Raw genomic sequence first — 12,419 nt, forward strand, 5'->3', positions numbered from 1 at the left:
ACTAGGGTGTTGCTAAGGTATTCCGAGTGACGACTAGGGTATTGCTAAGGTTTTCTGAGTTATAACTAGGGTGTTGCTAAGGTATTCCGAGTGATGACTAGGTTGTTGCTAAGGTATTCCGAGTGATGACTAGGGTATTGCTAAGGTATTCCGAGTGATGAATAGGGTGTTGCTTAGGTTTTCTGAGTGATGTCTAGGGTGTTGCTAATGTATTCCGAGTGACAACTAGGGTGTTGCTAAGGTATTCTGAGTGATGATTAGGGTGGTGCTAAGAGGTTGCTAAGGTGTTCTCAGTGCATTCTAGAGCATTGCTAGGCTGCATATTCTGGGTGACTCTACTGTAGGGGCGTTGCCAGGTTGTTACTAAGGTGTTCTAAGTTGATTATATAACATTGCTAGAGTGATGAGTAGGGTGTTATGATTGAGGGTTGCTATGATTCTCAGTATATTCTAGGGCTGTTGTTAAAATATTCAGGCTGATTGTACGGGTGTTGTTGCTAAGGTATACTGAGAGATGCCTAGTGTGTTCTGTGTGGTCCCTAGGTGCATTGCTAGGGAGTTACTAAGATGTTCTGAATAGTGGCTATAGTTTTGCAATGTGTTCTTTTGGTTGCTTAATTGTTGTTAAGCAGTTGGTGTTCTCAGTGCATTCTAGGGAATTACTAGGCTGTAATTAAAATATTCTGAATGATTGTAGGGGTGTTACCAGGTTGTTGCTAAGGTCTTCTGAGTTGTTTCTATGACATTGTTAGGGTGTTGCTAAGGCATTTTAAGTGAGGGTGTTGTGTTCAGGGTGGTTTCTAGGGCATTGATCATTGCTAAGGTGTTCTGTGAAATTGCTAGAGTGTTGCTAAGGTGTTCTTAGTGATCACAAAGGCGTTTCTAGGGTGTTGCCAAGATGTTCTGAGTGGCCGCGAGAGTTTTCCGGGTGGTTGCCAGGCTGGTAATAGTTACTTTTCTAGATGGTAAATTTTTAAAGAGTTAAGTTTCAGAAATGCCATAGCAACCATCTAGATCACCCTTTGTATGTGCTTTATATGTATTTAATGAATATCTAACTTAATTTAATGAACTTTTTTTCAAACAGCATTGTAATTGTTATCAAGTAGCATTGAGAAATTTGAATGAAGCTTCTTGACAGCAAGTCTGACCTTGGCTGTTTGAGAGCGAGGGTGCGTCTCCTTTCTAGATCTCTATTTCTGAAGGAGGAAAACGTATGTATGATACCAAACCTCTCACCGGTACTTGCAAATGGAAAAGTCAGGATATCCACAATGTCTGGAAAGGCACAAATGACCAAATAAAAGAGTTTAGAAATATAATCTGCCATTGCTGCACCTGGTAAATCAAGACAGTACAGTATCTTCAAACAACCTAAACTAGTTCTCTCATTTATGCTCAACATCATGTCATTTGTTTGTTTGTCTGTTTTTTTGTTGTTGTTTTTTCGCCAGTGAAACACAAACAGCACAATGACAGTCCATAGTGACCATGTGGTCTGTCAAGCTCTACAATTAAAGTCCATATTCAACTTTATGTGGGGAGCACATTTAATTTTTTTTAAATCTTTCCCTCCACTGTAGCTCAAATCTTGTTCTCCATCTTATTTATTTAAACTGGTATATCATGTTTGGTTACAACATGCATGAGAACCAATGGTGATTTGGCATCGGTGATGATAAACCTGGTGTGAGGCATTTTGGAATCTGAACATGCTTGTGAATTAGATTTTCAGTGAGTAATGACTTTTTGTGTTCCATGTGAGGAAAAAAACAGCATATAACATGAGGGTGAATAAATCATTATTTGTTAACTATTTTCTTTTGGTCAGTTAGGTACGCACCTGACTCATGTGGACACTTTCTCACGGTATCTTTGGTCAGCTGCCACATCAGCCACGCGCCCCATGAGACCGATCTTGTCTGTGGACATGCTGGGCGTTCAGAGAGTGGTAGTGTCCTCAAAGACGTAGAAGTTCTCACAAGAGATTGGTCATATCCTTTAGCATGGCTGCCACCAATTTCCTCTTCTACCAGATGAATCATCCAGGCTTTCAGCACCACATCACATGTCTCCAGTGGCCGCCTGACAAAAAAGTCTCTACGGTACAGCACAGCTGGAGGAAACACCAGAGGAACCGTTCTGGATCTGGGTTTTCCAAATCTCTTATGGTTAGTCCAGGTCCTTCTGTAGGCTGTCGTTGTTGGGGTTGAAATAACAATTTCGACCCCGATTCGACAGGCAACAGAGCAGTTATACTGCACCTGTACACTACATTTGTCCATCACTCTGTCGGGAGCATGTCCAAAGCGCACAAAGTCTCCATGAGGAGTCCTTTCAGCATCAGGAGACTCACACCAAACCTTCAGAGAGATAGACCCACACTTCAATCTCCAGTATGAAAGATTAGAAAATATGTTATTGCTGAATTTTGTGTTTTTTATACATTTAGACAGCAAATATGACTCTATGATATAATCCAGATCACACACTGGCTTGATGCTTGATTGAAAAGCTGCATGGGATCATTCACTCCTGTATATTCTTATAGCATTTTTTATTTTATTTATTTATTTATTTGTTATTTTTAATATATCAATGAGATTTCCCACAGTAGTGATAATTTGAAAGATTTGGTTTATGTCACAATGCAATTGAAGAAAATATTTGCAGTTACTAAAACAGGCATCATTATCTTTAAGCAAAATATAATTTATTGTCTTTGTATTTGACTACAGGTTTATACATCATTCATGTACAATATTATTAACACTCCAGGGAACTTCAGAGAATACCATAGTATTACCATGGCACATATAGCCTATGTCAATGAAAGATTTCCTGGAATTAAGATTTTGTTCCTATGACTTATTAATTAATTCCCTCGTTTTAGTTAATCATGAGTTAACTACGGAAGAAATTAATTAAACATGGACGGTGGCCACAAATTAATAAGTCGTAGGAACAAATTAACAAGTTGCAGGAATGAATTATTCTATTATTAATGTATTTATTTATTTTCAGCAGGTCACATGCACCGGTTTTCACTTTCGCTTTCCCCGGCAGCTCAACATCCAATGTCTCGCTCGTGCTGAAGATATAATTCGCTTTTCTTACCATTTACAGTGTCGTTTGCTTTGGAATATTGGGAGAAAACATTAAGATGAGACCAGGGATGAGCCCAGTATATGATGACACAATTATCTTTGTGGGGAAATATAATTAAACTTGACTTATGGTTAGCAACACAATTTCTATTGCTTTCCATGTTGATGGCCTTTGTATTGTTTCTATTTAAATGTACTTTTACATTTTGGATCACATTAAAAGCGTAATTTGTACATTGTGTGAATTATTTGTGCAAAAGATCCAGCCGTCACCGTCACGCACAGGCTGCTGCTGTATGTGTTTTGCGCAAGAGCCGCACGCGCCCCCAAACTAGGCTATAGCTTAATCTACCATAAATAGCTTTAGTCGATTACATGTCTTATCGACAATTAATTGATTGTCGATTAATTGTTAGCATCCCTAGTACCACGTCAGAAAATGGTAAGGTAGCCTACTTTCTGTTAGGATACATACCAGCAATAACACGCACAAATACACCTGGAAACGATTCATGCTATTAAAGTGACAGATTTTTAAAGCTGAAACTGAATCTCGAGCGACTATGAAAGCTGCATAGAAGTGAAAATAAAGTTGAAAGTGTCTTACCGGTGAGAGCATAAGAGCTGCGAAGATGAAACTCCACGCAACTCTCATCTTCGCTGTCTAAAGAACGCGACGCGCGATGGTCATGAAGCGATCAAACGCAACATTCACAGATCTGTATTGAGATAACCCAGGTGTTTACTGTCACGACATGTTTCATCGCTCTTCCGTGTGTGGGAATGCCTGGTGTGTTTGTGTCACTGTATACGCCACACTCTGATATGCGTGACTCGCCTAATCTGCGCTAGCAGCGACGCGACGCGACTAGAACGCTACTGACAGTTCAGAACGCTGAGCGTCGTCGCTTTCCCTTCTTCCAGCAATGTTGAGTGACAGAAGGTTAACCTTCAGCAAGCGTTCTTCTTCCATCCCAGGAAACATTCCTATTTCAAGTCCAAAAACCCCCTCTTATTTGTATAATGAAACGTCACTAATAAACAACGATTCTAATATATAATAATAATGTATTTCATCATTAGTAATGTATTTTTATTAATTATTATTATATTTTCGAATTGCTGTCTGTTTAATTGACACATTTTTGATGTTTTTTAAATAAGTTTCTTATAACTACTTATTAAGGTTGCATTTATTTGATGAAAAATACAGTAATACTGTATAGTTTCATGTAAAATTATAATATGTCTGTACTGTCACTTTTGATCAATTTAATGCGCCATTGCTTAAATAATTATTAGCTATTATTATTTTATAATCTTATTTACCCCAAACTTTTGAATATAGTGCATTATGCTTTAAAAAATATATATAATTAGTTAACAATTGAATTTTTTCACTACAATCAAGTAAATGTCGATTCAAAATTATGTTAAAAACCCCTTTGCCCCATTTATAGCATATCATTATGTATGATTTTTTTTTTTGTATAAGGAATTGGTTGTTATAACAACACTATGCAGCACAACAACACAAAACATGCTTTGAAAATGAAATTGCATGGTCTGTATCATCAAGCTTGGATTGTAAGGCTTTAGCATTTTCATGCGTTTCTGGTTGAGTCAATCAGGGAATGGTGCTTATATAAAGAGCCCCTGGGCTTTTACAGCTGTAGCTACTGAGCTTATGATACTAGTGGTTTAAGACTGAACTTTGAGACGTCAAGTGGATGGAGAGTTGTATATTTTATTCTGAATCTATGGTACTCATTGCTTTTGGTTTTCCATAAGAGTAAAGTCTGGATCAGGAACAGTGGTGGTCTAGAGAAGAGGCTAGGCATGTTTGATTTATGTTTCAACAGCCAATCACCACTACAAGAAGATATAAACACCAGGAATGCGAGTGGAATCCAATTCTGAAGTAAACCAGGACTTCTTTACCAACAAACTGACCCACCTGAATGCGATAGGTCTATAAGAAGACAATATTGAAAGAAAGAAAAATTGGCCTGAAAACCTTCACAGCTCATTTATGACATGTTTTTTGCAGTTTATGTCATACACTGTAATAACTGAAAGAGTTACAATTTATTGTATATCTACACAATAGTTTATGGCTTTGCAAGATATATGCGGCTTGCACAACCCCCCTCTGTTCCCTCAATGGAGTGCTCCACTCTCACGGTCCTTTATGCCGGAAGATTCCACTCATCTGTCCGGAGGGGGGATTCACGGAGAAGCTTTTTCTACAAGGCTGCCTGGGAGGGGCGGCTTGAGTCCTCTGGAGTTTTACATGCCGATACCTTACAGAGAGCCCTGTACACTTTCGTCAAACAAGCCTCAGTTCAGCGCCGACAAACCTACTGAAAATAGACCATCTACACCCCTCTCTGCCGTCCATCTCTCTTCCTTCACCCACACCTTGCCCCATCTCTCCCTCCGTTCCGTTACCGTTCACTCTCTCTCACGGCACCACGACTCTCGGCTTCGCGTTCCAGGGAGGAGTGATCGCCGCAGCCGACACGCGTTCCAGCTGCTCGGGGCTGGTGGCCTGTCCCGCGTCCCCAAGAGTGTCTGTCTGCGGACTGCAAGAGAGGGGCGTGACTCGAAGTTGTCCAACTCACACAGAACCACGCGAGATGTCAAAACGAGATGTTGTTGGCAAGATGGCCGCTTGTACAGAGACAACGGTGAGAATTTTTTTTGTTCCTTTAATAACCGTTCAAATTGAAGTGTGCAAGTTATTTTCATACAGTGGTATTGTTTATGGAGTTAATAATGTATTAAAACTAAGGTGTAAAGTAAGCAATATATAAGCAAAAGGTGTATCTTTGATTAGTATTGCAGTATTGCAGATGAGCACATCTAATAGACATGAAACAGGCATCTGAGTGATGTATGTGTGCTATTATGTATAATTCACTGTTGTCAACACTGTTTTTGATGAATGCAAGTCATGTAAACAAACAAATCTACACAAAGTAACTAAACATAAGTTATCTATTTTATTTGTCCATTTGTAATATTGATAATTTAAGGAACATTTGTGTTGAATAAAAAGCGAGTTACATCAGCAACTACTTCAACATGTAAATGCAGTATTGAGCAGATAAATCACAGAGGTGACTTGACTCTTGTCTGGATGTTACAGGGACAGATGAGACACGCGTGTGTTTATCCGCTGCAGATTGACTGATGAAGGAATGCTATATAAACATATTTTAAATCTTAAGTTGTAGGTTATATTAACTATTGTAATTTCAAACACCTATTACAGCACTTTTCTGAATCTTGATTTCTGTGCATTTGCTGGAGAGCTTTTGTGGTGGAGCAGGACCTGCAAGGCAAGGTGACGGCGGCATTTGTGAAAAAAAGGGAAAACCTGAAACAAAAATATAAATAAGATCATTTTGTTACTTCCAATACAGAAATCAGATGACAGTATGCTGTTAAAATGACTGCTTTTGTATTGTGTTTGTGCATCTTTGCAGGATCTGAAATGTCTGCAGACTGGTGTGAGCAGTGAGCCCCTTCTTCAAGTTACGCCCCTCTCTTGCAGTCCGCAGACAGACCTCCGCGTCCCCGAAGGTCTTACCCATCCACTCTCACCTGGTCGGCACCACCTCCAGGCTGTCAACAGGGGGCGCTGCCAAACTGCTGCATCCATTCAAAGGCACGGAACTGCGTCGCAGCCTAGCTGTGTGGATGGGATGGGGATGACCCAACAAGTCTCCAAAAGTCGTTCGAGAATATGCGGCCCGCGGGTTATTTATGTGTGCAGTGACGGGCTGCGCCTGCAGGGGGAGCTGTTCTCCGTGGGCTCGGGGTCTCCCTATGCATGCTCGATCCTGGACAGCAGCGTTTTCTGGGGAATGAGCGTACAGGAGGCCACTGAGGTCGCCAGGGAGGCCGTGTTCCGCACCACCTACAGAGACGCGTACTCGGGCAATAATGTCGATCTCTACCATGTGACCGCCAAAGGGTGGAGGCGCAGAGAGAGGGAAAACTTAAAAGAGGAGTATTACAGCGAGAAAGAGAGGGAGAGAAAGAGGATGGCGGAGAGAGACACTGAAAAGAAAGCAATGACGGAGAAATAGTTTAAGGAGAAACATAAGAGGCAGATTTTTAAAATACATTGATTTTGAAAGGATTTTTTATAGTAAAAAAAACAACAACAAAAAGAAACATGCAAAGACAAACATTGATAATTTATTACAATAATTAATAGGCTAGTTCTTGCTGTTTTACATTGTGAATGAGATTTCTTAAATAGTGCAGCCAAGAAATGAATTCCATCATGTCCATCATTTTTCTTTTTCTGGGGAACACAAAGGGAGATGTTTAGCATGAGTTGTATGGGATATCCTTATGGAACTTTTATAGTGCTTTTTGTCATTGCTAAATGTCTAAAACACACACACACACACACACGGGTTTGGAATTATATAAATGATTCAGAATTTTCTTTTTTGAGTGGACAATACTTTCTGATCATACCATTTCTGGCCACTTACAATTTAATTAATAATGAAGAATATTAAGTTAATTTATAAACTTATATGATCGAGTAGAAATGATTGATTATTGTAAAAAAAAATTCTTGAGCAAAAACACACAAAATTATACCAGAATGGCTGTCTTGATGAGTATCCAAGTAATAGTCGGTTACGTTTTAAGTGAACGTAAAACAGTTAAGAAAATATTGGATGTGCGTCAATATAACCATGCATTTCGAATGTTAATAATGTTAATCAAACCTAAAAAAAGAAAAATAGAGTATCTCTCGCTGATCTTTACTTCTGTAGTAACTTCTGTAACTTTATTTTTGTGTACTCTTTTTTGTATACAGTCATGGTAATTCAGACATATACCTCTTAAATGTCAGAAAATAACAAATAAAAAATTATTTTAAAACAGATAGCAATACTGATGTGGCACTTTTAGGTTACTAAATCAGATACTGATGTGCAATAAATAAATAAAAAACTGTCTTTCTATAACTTAAAATCTGTGCTGCAATGTATTCTTCATCACATCTGTTCATAGGAATTCGTGCTGTAATAAAAAAAAAAAAAAGAGTATGCAATGTCAAGTGTGTACTTGATCTTTGTGCAGTCGGCTCTGAGGTTAAAGCATTGTAATGACCCCTACAGGAAACAGAAGGGATTGCTGTATTTAATGTGTGCAGACTCATCTGTACATTGTTTTATTAATCGCCAATAACTAGTCTTTTGCTTTAAAAGTTAACATTTCACTTCCTTCATTACTTTGCATCGTAGGAAAAGGTAAAAACATACATGTAAGTCAGAAATTAGGGGTTTCATATGTGTAGTTTCTTGTTTTGTATTAAATGATAATCATAGGTCAAAAATGAAATGCAAAAACAGATATTTATCAACATAATTAAGCTTCTTGGTAATTCTTACAATTCCTCCATCTGTAATGTCATGTAAATATGGACACTATCTCATCATGATGCAGTGGTGTAACTGATTTACCTGTATGACTTTCATTTATACATAACACACAAAAGTAGCCTATCATTTATGCTTATTTTATACTGTATATCAACTTGTGTTTTTTGAAGCACAACTAGCAGAACATAGTAGCAATTTCTGATTCATGGGTCTGATTACTGAGAGACACATACTGATAGAATACAGCTTGAAAGCACTGTGCGTTATTTGTAATATACATAAGTGAATAAATGTTTCTGTGGAAGACAGACAGCCTTGTGCTAAAATGTTTTAAATATTTTTCCCACATCAATCTACGCTCCATACCTACCCAATAATAACAAAGCAAAAACCAGATTCGATAACTTAGCAGAAAAACTGAAAGATCACACTGACAAAAGTATTCAGACCCTTGAAGCACCTTTGGCAGTGCTTACAGCCTACACTGTAAAAAAAATTATGTAAAATGTACGGTAAAAAAACGGCAGCTGTGGTTACCGGAATTTTACCGTAAAAAATACGGTAGCAACATTTTAGGTTTTACGGTTTTAACTTAAATTTACAGTTAAATAACACAATTTCATTAACTGATATAATGTTAATATACCAACCTATGGAAGTACTGAAATCTGTTTTGTACCTTTGTAATACACTGATAACCACCAAATCCAGGTGGTGATGAGAAAGTCACATGATGAAACAAAGCCCATCACAAGCAGCTTTTAAATAATAACATACACATGAAACCTGCGTTGGCACCGCACACCACAGTCAACAACTCAAGGAAAAATTCATAGAACACAACAGTGGATAGGAGAAATTCAGACAACCAGAAGATCAGGTCAGTACATGTTTGCTTCTCAAAATAATTCCCCAAAGTAATGTAGCTTACACTGGTAACATCTGGAACGCTTTCGCGTTTCTTGTAGCTCAGGTAAATAACACAATCAAGAGGGAGAATAATATTCCATACATGACAAGAAGGAAAATGTACCTGGGCTGTTACACGGTAATAATAAAGATGCCAATCAGTGTCATCTTGTGTGAAATGACGTTTAGAGTTCTAGAATCATCGACACGCTTCCATCCTAAAGAGGAATGTCACCTACAATGGGTGAGTAAATCAGTATTTTTAATGTCTAGTGGCATAAATGAATTTAAAAGTGTTAAAATGTGTTGTATGTCAGAACACTGTAACAAACCATGAAAGAATAATAACAATGCTAACTCAATTTCATGAGAAAACATGTATTTTCAAGGTGTCGATTTTGAATGAATTCGCATGATGTGATTTGTAAGGAAATGTATGTTGTTGTTGTTGTTGTTTTTCTAGAAACAAAAAAGTAGGCATTAAGGTCCACCCCACAAAATGTATGAATGAGATTGTACAAATTCATAGGATTTAGCCACAAATTCACCATTGTGTAAAGTAGTTACGAATTGCCACGAGAGTGTGTTGAACTAATTCATTAGGCCTACCAGTTTTGCTCTTATTTTCAATTGATTTCCACTTTCATACTAATATGTTCCTGTTATAAAAAACGGTTTTAGCTGGTCATCCAGCCTGGTTAAGCTGGTCAGCAGGCTGGTTTTAGAGGGGTTTTGAGTCAACTTTTGACCACTTCTTTAGCTGGTCAGGCTAGTCTTAGCTAGAACAACCAGCTAAAACCAGCTTGACAAGCCTAGCCAGGCTGGGAGACCAGCTAAAATCAGCTACTTCCAGCTTAAACCAGCTAAGACCAGCAAACCAGCTAAGGCTGGTTTTAGCTTGTTTTTTCAACAGCAATGCTAGTCATTTTTTTTATGTTTAAAGGTTTCGAATAGAACCTGCAATGTTTAGCTGGAAATAATATGGAGAATAGGAGAAAGTTAGAAATAAATTAATTAATGGTTTATTTCAGTGTATTGTGATAAGTTTGTTTTGTTTTAGTTTTGTTTTCAGGTTATTGTGTGGAGAGATTTTCCTGGTGAACAAAGCCTAGACCAGCCAATCTGGTTGAGCTGGTGACTTTGCATGACCGTTGTCATTCATGAAAATGATGTTTATGCTGGTCTTCACTATTCCCCAACATAGCTACACTGTCAAGCTGATTTACCAACAACAACCAAACTGTCTCAGTGACAGAGCAATACTGCCTATCTGAAATCAGTTTCATCCTCAGGAATTTTAGGATTAGATTTGGACAACAGTAAGTAAACAGATGTGGTACTGATGTTAGCAAAGTATACATATAATTTATTATTATTAAAGGTGTTCATTTAAATATTTTCACTTCCAAAAATAGTTTATAACTTCAACGCAAATACTGAAACTGTTTTGATGGAGTGCGTCAGGAGCTTGAGTGTGTTCACTAGCCGGTTCTTAGCTTGCTAACTGTTAACCAAATGGCTAACAATCCTAGGCTACTACTTCTAATATTGTTTATAAAACTGCAAGCAGTAATGCAAGCATTAACATTCATATAAGTTGTCTTCATCTTTGAAGCTAGTTATCAACCAAATAATAAGTTTTGGTTTTCGGAAGTGAGTCAGCTAGCACGCTAACAGTCAGTTTCTGCAGCTGCACCGAATGCTGTGCAGCTCTGAAAATTAAATGAAACTATAGAAAAAGGCGCGAACGACCACAAACAGATCCACGGAGATGAGACACAACAGCAGCAGTTAATGATCATAGTTAATATTGCATGTTATTTATAAAAATTTGTGTTCAGGCTGTGTGTGGTTGTATATTCACCAGGATGGCCGAGTGGTTAAGGCGTTGGACTTAAGATCCAATGGACATATGACGGCTAACAATCCTACTAGGCTACTACTTCTAATATTGTTTATAAAACTGCAAGCAGTAATGCAAGCATTAACATTTATATAATTTGTCTTCATCTTTGAAGCTAGTTATCAACCAAATAATAAGTTTTGGTTTTCGGAAGTGAGTCAGCTAGCACGCTAACAGTCAGTTTCTGCAGCTGCACCGAATGCTGTGCAGCTCTGAAAATTAAATGAAACTATAGAAGAAATGTATTTTTTAAATGTTATTAACAGTGTTGGGCTCGTTACGCCAAAAATGTAATTTTTTACTCGTTACTAGTTACTCCTTTCAAAAGTAATATTATTACTTTACTTATTACTATCTGGCAACATGATTAGTTACACTACTAGTTACTTTACTTTTCCTTCACGCCCCACATAAGTTGTAATTGTGTATCTTCCACATAAAATTCTTCTAACATGTTACTAACAATATATTTCTGCCTCATCATTTGACCAAAATCTACATTGGATCGCAGTCAGAAGTTTATACAGACACTCAGTGGTGATTGATAGTGATTTTTAAGTAAAAGTGGTGTCGCCTATTAATTGTCATGTGTAACTTGAAGCTAATTGTAGCTATAATTTCTCTGTTACCCAAATATGATTACATTTCATGCAGTATTTTATCAAAAGAATTCACATAAGTTCATAAGATTTTTTAATTATAGTAATATAATTTATATGGGGATCAGAGGGATGTGGGTGGGCAAGCCGTGTAACACCAACTCAACTCAACTCAAACTTTATTTATAAAGCACTTTCAACACCACGACTGGAACCAAAGTCTCAATGGCAACATATACAGAGAAAATAAAATTGGTCCCAGAATAGAGCCCTGAGGAACCCCACAGACAAGAGGAGCAGTAGAAGAAGAGTAATCACCTAAACTGACTGAAAAAGTCCTATCCTTCAGATAAGAAGAGAACCATTTTAAGGCTAAGCCCTGAACACCAACATGATTCTTGAGACGAGCAATAAGTATATCGTGATCAACTGTATCGAATGCTGCAGTAAGATCTAACAAAATTAGAACACCTCTTAAGATATC

General features: G+C 37.7%; 1 protein-coding gene and 1 pseudogene across 1 annotated transcript in view; one reads left to right on the top strand and one right to left on the bottom strand.

The window, feature by feature from the left end:
* LOC107710232 (protein sel-1 homolog 3-like) overlaps nt 1-3,874 on the bottom strand; it is a 10,104-nt gene extending 6,230 nt beyond the window's left edge. The window contains exons 1-3 of the mRNA XM_016514968.1: nt 3,715-3,874; nt 1,844-2,363; nt 1,152-1,278 (exon numbers count right to left, since the gene is read on the bottom strand). Coding sequence (XP_016370454.1) covers nt 1,152-1,278; nt 1,844-2,363; nt 3,715-3,762 — 695 coding nt within the window. The 5' untranslated portion in view covers nt 3,763-3,874. The remainder of the gene's footprint in view (nt 1-1,151; nt 1,279-1,843; nt 2,364-3,714) is intronic.
* Nucleotides 3,875-5,220: 1,346 nt separating this feature from the next.
* On the top strand, nt 5,221-6,827 carry LOC107710233 (proteasome subunit beta type-5-like; annotated as a pseudogene).
* Nucleotides 6,828-12,419: the final 5,592 nt, after the last annotated feature.

The sequence above is a fragment of the Sinocyclocheilus rhinocerous genome, unplaced genomic scaffold, assembly GCF_001515625.1.
Source record: "Sinocyclocheilus rhinocerous isolate Xijiao unplaced genomic scaffold, SAMN03320098_v1.1 scaffold1167, whole genome shotgun sequence".
NCBI lineage: Eukaryota > Metazoa > Chordata > Actinopteri > Cypriniformes > Cyprinidae > Sinocyclocheilus > Sinocyclocheilus rhinocerous.